Here is an 8,276-nt window from a genome sequence, read left to right as displayed (position 1 = left end):
CGATTCGCGATAAGAGAACTTGTAGAAGAAGTACTTGTCAAATTCTACAGAGGTTCGGAGGTTCTTTCGGTCGAAGTTTACTTTCTACATCGAGGGTTTACCGTTTCCTTATTGTTTTCATACTGTAAAGGCGGATCAACTTGTGGAGTCATTACCTACCTAAACACTGCATGCAAGATCATGGCTTCAAGCTTGCGACAGGTATACCGTATATACAGTAAGCCTAAATCGAACTGACGGAATGTAAAAAAGCGTCACTTGCCTACGGGCACGCTGGAAAAATAGTGATTTCCTGAAAAAAACTACAGCGTCTTGTTTGACGTGTGTGCCGCCTCCATGATCTACAATCAGCCTTCATGATTACGATGCACGCAGGGGGTAAATATATTATTGAAATTTAGTGTATCGCCGACTTGTCTTGACACCGCTGTTCATGCCAAAATATAGTTTTAGTTGTAAGCATTTACTTATTGCAACGTATCGCCTTCGCATTTTAAAAGGCCTAGTATATATATATATATATCGATAAAAAACAAAGTCAAGTGTATACGAATAAGGCGTTGTTTAAATTTCTAATTACAAGCTTTCGAGATACAATCTCGTTTCATCCGCTCAGCCCGACATTGAATAAGAACCGTCAATAAAAAACAATGCGTTATAGATTAATGAAAAGGAGGAATAATTCAACAAATCGTAGCTGCGTTAGCCAATGAACAACGGATGACGAATAAGAACACACAGATTCACACACACCACACACACACACACACACACACACACACACACACACAACACACACACACACACACACACACACACCACGCGCGCGCGGCACGCACGCACGCACGCACGCACGCACGCACGCACGCACCGCACGCACCACGCACGCACGCACGCACGCACGCATACACCACACACACACACAACACACACACACACACACACACACACACACACACACTATAAAAATAGGTATTATTAGCTCGCTATAATATATATACGTAATGTTGCACGAAAATAAGTCGGCGACCTTGGTGTTAAAGAAGTATCTGCTCTGCTGTCCCCCTGTTTGAGATTAACAACACTGGCCTCCGAGAACTCTGCGACCTGCATGTAGATCAGTGGGTGAAAACTGTTTGACAGTCGCGACGTTGTTTGTAAATACGCCGTGTATGTTGATGACGGACGTAATTTTAACCGTGAAATAATTCGAAAAGCGGCAAAAGGAGAGGTATGCAGTATAACAAATGCAACTCATGACACCTGTTCTATGAGGCTGTGATCGCATGTGTATGTTTATCGCATAATAAAATGATGAATCGCCATATAATTATATCATATCGATATAGGACATGCACCGTGCAATACACACAGCATATTATCTGCCCTAGTATTTATGTATGATAGCTCATATCTCTCTCTCTCTCTCTCTCTCTTCTCCTCTCTCTCTCTCCTCTCTCTCTTCTCTCTCCTCTCCCTCTCTCTCAACCCATCTATCCTATCAATCGATCATAATATTCTAGCTGCATATATATATATATCTATATATATCAAGGCCGTAGGCTGAGCAAATTCTTAGGCGGGGGGCAAATTTCGAATGACTCGGAATGTAATGATGAGGGACGGGCTCAGCTCTTGATCGACGTCCGATATATAGTGGATAGGGGTGGGTATGAGACAAGGCTTCACGGAATAAGTGACCAAAAAAATCACGTTAGGGTATTTATGATTATAAGCTAAGCTTATTTTTTAATTTGCCTTCAAAATCTAAGGGCAGTTGCCCCCATTGCCCCTCCCCCCCCCCACACCACAGAGCCCGAGAGGCTACGGCCCTGTATATTGCGCTTGCTCGCTTACCCTCCCTTATCTATCTGACGTATTTATTTCTTCCGATCGTTTACGTTACAATCGTAAATCTAGACCTTACCTTCGATTCTTTCCTCGTAGCTTTAGTGAAGAACAGCATCGCCTTCGCGGCTCTCTCCGGCGTCTTTTACAGACCCTCTCGCTTCGCGTCCTCTCGAGGCTAGTGAGGAGATTTCGAAGCGCCTTCGTCATTGGTGCGGTACGCGCGGTTGAGGCGCGGGCGGTGTGCAATCGCTCGCGCGGATTCGAGAGAGATCTTTCGCGACGGTATGTCTTCACCTGCAGCTTGTCGTTGTCGCTGCTGCTGCCGTTGTGTTTTTGCTGCCGCTGTTGTTATTTGTTGTTGTGGCTGCCGTCGTGTCTGTCGTCGTCAACGACGCTGCCGTTCGCGACGGCTTCCTCGGATTCGGACAGCGACGATAGTTCGCACCTCATCATGATGTCAGTGCGGGTGCTACTATACGTATAGATATGGTTACCGCAGATATATAAATTAAATAATATATATGTATATATATATAGCGTATACGTAGTGGTATATATATATGTGTGTGCGCGCAAAAAGATATATACGCCAAAATATATACACAGAGATAATATACGCGAAGATATATACGCAGAGATGTATCTACGTAGCGTAGACGGCGAGTGCGGGTACGATGGCGCGCGCGCTGTGCGGTGTTGTCACTACGCCGACGTTCTCCGTGTCTGCTGCTACTGCTCTGATGCACCTGCGTCGCGCCGCCGCCGCTTCTATAACCACGTTATACCGGCGGGACCACGCGATTGGTCGAGACAGCTCGCAGGCGGTGCCTGCGTCGACTATTCGGCGTTGGCCGAGGAGTCGTAAGAGTCACTAGCGACGTCGTCAGATTTAGAGCAGAGCTCCCGTTCTGAATCGACACTCGCGGATGCCCACTGACGTCAATCGTCCGCGTGCAACGCGGCGAGATACGTCTAATTGATGTATTATTACTCTCGCGTTCAAATGTATTAATAAACCGTGGCAGTGCGGACCATTTATAGTAGTGGCGAAGTATAAGTATTTTAAGTATATGGCGAATTAGAATGACAGATTAGCTATAAAGGAGATGTGTATGAGTGTAGAAAAAATATAGACACACTCCTATACAATGTAGAGTCGACCGCTACGAAATGTTTCACGAAAGCACAAAAAAAATGTAATTTCTCATCTTAAAGATTCTATGGGTGGTACCTGTGCTGCGTGTGTTCGTGCATTTATAGGGAAGAATCCTCCCATATATATGTCAAATATCAATATATATGTACCGTCAGCATTATATAGATGGGAGAAAGGAAAAGAAGTGACAGACAGACAAAGAGAAATGGTAGTAAATGGAACAGGAAAATAAAGCAGACCTTTTTAAGTTTCATCTGTTTTCGAATAATTTGAAATCTGTTAGCCACAAGAGACGCAATGAGGGGTCCATAAGTAGTAACGCTAAATGAATAGGACCTACGGATTATGACGTTTTCTGTCAACAGGTGGCGGTGCAGTAGTTGCTATCTTTCTAGCAAGCTGTATAATAAAAATTAATATATATAAATAATATAATATACCTATACATAATACATATATATGTAGATATATACCATACATGCTGTATATAGCTTCCTTGTTACTAGGGAGTGTCAAGATAAATAAAAACACATTAAGGTTGAATTATAAAAAACGTTCTTTTTCACATATACAGGCCAGTTCATGTAAGCAACATGCTCACACTCACAGCCAATTTTACAATATCAAACGTGTGCAGCGTGACACCTACACAACGACCATACATTATACACCCTCGTAACAAACAGTTTAGTAATCACAGATAAGCTATAACTGTCTCAATATTAAACAAATGACTACATTGTAATGTACGAACAATAAATTAATAAACAACACACATTATGTTACCGTATTTTTCTCTACATGTGGAATGTATCGTGTGGGTTTATGAAAATAGAAGTAGCTTGCTAGGAGAGTAACCGCGGACATAGTCATTGATCAGAGGGTACTCGTTTAGGTGACGTTTTCCTGTTAATCGAATGACAATAATAGATGTTTTGGCAACATGAGAGCATTTGGATGTCCTTTCCCATCACATCAAAAAATACTGTACTTCACACAGTTTAACCCATGTTTCACAAAATACACCACAGTAGCTAACCACTCTTGCCACACACATGCTGGACGGAATTACACTCAAGAAATAGAATTTCACATAAATTTGAAAGGAAATGTACGTGTCACTACAGCAAAATAATCTGTTAACCATAAAGCAATCGATCAGGCATCACGAAGGCAAACTAACAAACACATTTCGCGTGCGAGGCAAAAAAAAGCTCGGAATTTCGCACATCACCAACACGGCCACATTCGATTATATCCCCCACACTCATCGCTACCCGCACTCGCTGAGCGGCCAGCAATGAACAGCCACGCTATCATCCGTCGAAAAAGCTCAGCGCGCGGCCGACTGGTGCGCCTCGTCGTCGTCGCTCAGGCAGGCCTGCGTGAACTGGTAGACGGCGTTCACGTAGGCCTCGCGGTGCGCGACGAGGTGGCGCACGTGCGGCGAGTCCTCCCAGCACACGGCGCGCACGGGGACGCCGAGCTCGCGGCGACGCTCGACGACGGCCGTCACCGCGCGGTGGTCGATCAGCTCGTCCGCTCGCGAGTAGAGGAACAGCTGCGGCCAGCGCGACGCGTCGTTCTTCATCGCGTCGTAGTAGGTCGTGCGCGCCGGCGGCGCGGCGCCGACGAGCCGCGCGAGGAATCCGGCCAGCTGCACGAGCAGCAGCAGCACGAGCGCCGCGCACGCGTACAGGCACCGCGTAAGGGTGCCGGTGGCGTCGACGCCCGCGTACGCGGCTCGCACGCCCGCGCGCACGCCGAACGCCGACGTGGAGTCGCCCGGCGAGCTGTCGAGCACGCAGCCGACTACGCGTAGCCGCGGCGGCGACGTCTCGTGCAGTATGGCGGCGATCTCGCGGTACACGGCGCCGCCGCCGTTGCTGAACAGGTGGAGGATGATGGGGTTATCATCGAGCGCGAGGTCGGCGACCAGCTCTATGACGCGCTCAGCCAGCGTGCGCACCTTGTGCGGCGTGAACATTAGCAGCTCCATCGACAGTGTGTAGCGGATCGTGATGCACCTGCGAAAGACGCGACATTGCGGTGAGATCACTGTGCAGCATGGGACTCACGTCGCATCGCTGTCAACGAGAAACGATGGCCAGTCACCCTTTAATTTATGCATAGGTGGGAGGTTATTGTGTGGAAATGCTAATTGAATGCATTTTTTTCTTACAACAGGGTAAAAAACGTGGACATGGCATAGTTTAATAGGTAGGTTGTGTGCATGATGTAACACGGTCTGTAGTGAACTCGCCTCGTCGGCAAACGTGACCCAGGAGTCGAGTTTACCTGCCTGGAGGTTGGCCAACTCGGCTTGTGGGTCTAGATGACCTGCCTGGAGCTCGACAGCTCGACTCAAGACTACATGCAGACTAATTGATCGATTAATTATGATTTATTATATAATTATGCTGTACACATAATAAAATGTTATTCCCACAAAAAATGCTACATCATATAGACAGGCAGGTGCAGCTATAAGAATTAAAGAATGACTAAAAGTACCACCAATTGAATACCTAAATAAATACCACACACTTATATTTATAATACATTTTAATAAATTTTTTCTCCATGATGTAGAAGACTGTTTTCAGTACATGTATTTGTATTATATGCAATAAATTATATTATATTATATTAAATTATAATTATATTGTATTATATGCAATAATATTAATAATAATACTAATACTATTAGACGTTTCAATGTCAGGGCGTGTGAAAGATCTCAAATTTGTTAGCCTGTAAGTCGAGCTGCCTCAGTGCCTGATAGGCCTAGTGATACCCAGGTATAGTCATCTCAAACCACAAGCCGAGCTGGCAGATCAAGGATAGTTTGGGACCCCACAAATGTGTTTAATGTGAGACGAATTGGCAAGGTAACTGCATGGTGCCCATGGCCGTGTAACATGCTACCCTAGAATTTTATTAAGAAGTTAATGAAATCAGAGCCCAAGTCTATAGGCCATAGGCTAGTTTAGAGCTAAATCCTTCCCGCACCTTCATACGCATAGCACATGGTTACATGGCGCATAGGGCGGTGCCTATCTCTGTTTCAGTAACCCTGAGGCCCCGCAGCTGCTTTCACAGTAAATGCTACAGTAAGGGGTTAGTCCACTGGTAGCACTGCGAGTTAACTTGCCACACTCTATCTCTATTTCCTGAATGCTAAGCAGAGAAGCCGTGTGAACCATTTTTCAAGTCTTTGGTATGACCCGACCTTCCACATACGAGGCGAGCACTCAACCACAGGCACTTGAAGCGTTTCAATAAAATATAATGCTAACTAAATACGAAATCTATTTACTACCAAATTCTTAATGTTTCTATACTCTCTTTCACCTATTATTGCCGACAGTTTCCTGTAAATTCCGTCCAAATCCTACGTCCAACCATACGCTGCCGGCGCCATTGCTTTCGCGGCGCGACTGTTGCACGCTTACACTAATATATATACTAGTGTAACTAGTAATATTATTAGTAGTATTAGTAGTGTAACTATAGTAATATTATAGTAAATCTAACTATATATATTAGTGTAAGTGTGCAACAGTCGCGTCGCGAAAGCAATGGCGCCGGCAGCGTATGCCGGTATGGTATGGTTGGACGTAGGATTTGGACGGAATTTACAGGAAACTGTCGGCAATAATAGGTGAAAGAGAGTATAGAAACATTAAGAATTTGGTAGTAAATAAATTTCGTATTTAGTTAGCATTATATTTTATTGAAACGCTTCAAGTGCCTGTGCACTCAACCATTGAGCCATCGCAGTGGTCCTATGGCTATATAGCAGCCCATGATATGATGATATGCGAAAAACCTTGTACCACGTTTTCATGGTCCCAAACTATCCTTGATCCGAAATCATCGGCAGTATAGTAATAAATACATATGTAGCAATTAACACTATCTTTCTGAATCTGAATGTTCAACTTGGCGGAGAGAACTGTGTCAGTGTGGCACGAAGGGTCGTTGTCGTAACAGGTACTACAGATATGTACCCGAGGTAGTTTTAGGTTGTTTAGTATTAATAACTATTATGTTTATATTTTTATACGAGGTATGTTTAGGGTTAGGGTTAGGGTTAGAGTTAGGGTTAGGGTTAGGGTTACTGGTTAGTGTTAGGGTTAGGGTACACTTCTGTAGTACAAGTCTGGTACACTTTGTGTACGACAACAACCCCTTGAGCGTCAGTGTGTGACAGTGTGAGTAAATTGCTGGGGGGGGGGTCAGCTGGTCTTACCTTCGCCGTTCATATATTGCGCTATATTTGGCCAAATGTTTATCGCTGCTCCCAGCCCAGCCTAGCAAAATGACAACAGTTTCTTTGCCGTTTGAGTGCAAAGCAGACTCAAACTCATCGTTCGACACATCAGGCGATGGAAAAGTGATAGAATACTCCAAATCGTCTTCCATTTTAATGCTTTCAGCCTTTCAGTAGTTGTAAACTTGTGCTTGTACTGTAGCAGGCTTTAAGGTACTGGCGCCACCGCTCCGCTAACAATATGTCTAAACTCCACGACAGATGGCGCTCACGCTCTGGCTCAATTCCTGAGGGGGGGGGGCGCTGCATGCAGTTTAGTAGTTTACCGACAGACTACCGTCGCATGTTGTACTTGTGGCTTGTGCACCATTCGCAAGGTTATGGCAAGGTGTACAGGTCAAAGTCAACGTTAGAGAAATGAGAGAAAAGAAATGAACTTGTGAAGAGAAGATTACAAAACTGCGAAATGTCATACAAAGCTAGGTAAATGCCTCATAATAGATTTGTTGGTTGTCTGGGTAGAAACTAAGAAGAGGACATTTTCCAATTCTCAGTTTGAGCGAATATTGTTGAGTGTTGTTGTTGACTTACTACTTAGTCACGCGTGTTAGTAACACTCAGTTACTGTTAGCAGTAGCACTGAGAATATCTTGAGTTATTCGTAGTCTATGGTTTTTAGTTCGTCCAGGCTCCACGACTGTTACACGTAGTGTAAAGCGAGAAGGTAACATGTGATTTGTTGAAGGTGAGCTTGCGGGAGGTGGATTAGTGGATAGTGAATAGATCTTGCCTCAATGAGCACATTCACATGATTGTAGGCGTATCCGGACAACTACCCACTGGACAATTACCCACCGGACAATTACCCACCAGGACAATTACCCACCCGGACGATTACCCACCAGGACGATTACCCACCAGGACAATTAATTACCCACCAGGACAATTACCCACCCGGACGATTACCCACCAGGACGATTACCCACCAGGACA

General features: G+C 44.9%; 2 protein-coding genes across 4 annotated transcripts in view; one reads left to right on the top strand and one right to left on the bottom strand.

The window, feature by feature from the left end:
• Positions 1 to 3,558: 3,558 nt before the first annotated feature.
• LOC106807417 (transmembrane protein 53-like) overlaps positions 3,559 to 8,276 on the bottom strand; it is a 10,549-nt gene continuing 5,831 nt past the window's right edge. Inside the window, exons 2-3 of one of the 2 annotated variants that reach the window (XM_014809740.1) lie at positions 7,263 to 7,489; positions 3,559 to 5,034 (exon numbers count right to left, since the gene is read on the bottom strand). In XM_014809740.1, coding sequence (XP_014665226.1) covers positions 4,341 to 5,034; positions 7,263 to 7,435 — 867 coding nt within the window. In that variant the 5' untranslated portion in view covers positions 7,436 to 7,489 and the 3' untranslated portion in view covers positions 3,559 to 4,340. Of the gene's footprint in view, positions 5,035 to 7,262; positions 7,499 to 8,276 lie in introns of those variants that run through there. The other variant, XM_014809738.1, reaches the window with a different exon arrangement.
• LOC106807414 (ATP-binding cassette sub-family D member 4-like) overlaps positions 7,616 to 8,276 on the top strand; it is a 21,552-nt gene continuing 20,891 nt past the window's right edge. For both annotated transcript variants that reach the window (XM_014809735.1, XM_014809734.1), the window contains exon 1: positions 7,616 to 7,766. In XM_014809735.1, the coding sequence (XP_014665221.1) occupies positions 7,750 to 7,766 (17 nt within the window). In that variant the 5' untranslated portion in view covers positions 7,616 to 7,749. The remainder of the gene's footprint in view (positions 7,767 to 8,276) is intronic.

This window comes from Priapulus caudatus, unplaced genomic scaffold (assembly GCF_000485595.1).
Source record: "Priapulus caudatus unplaced genomic scaffold, Priapulus_caudatus-5.0.1 Scaffold213, whole genome shotgun sequence".
In the NCBI taxonomy this organism is placed as follows: domain Eukaryota; kingdom Metazoa; phylum Priapulida; class Priapulimorpha; order Priapulimorphida; family Priapulidae; genus Priapulus; species Priapulus caudatus.
This window is presented reverse-complemented; position numbering and strand designations above follow the sequence as displayed.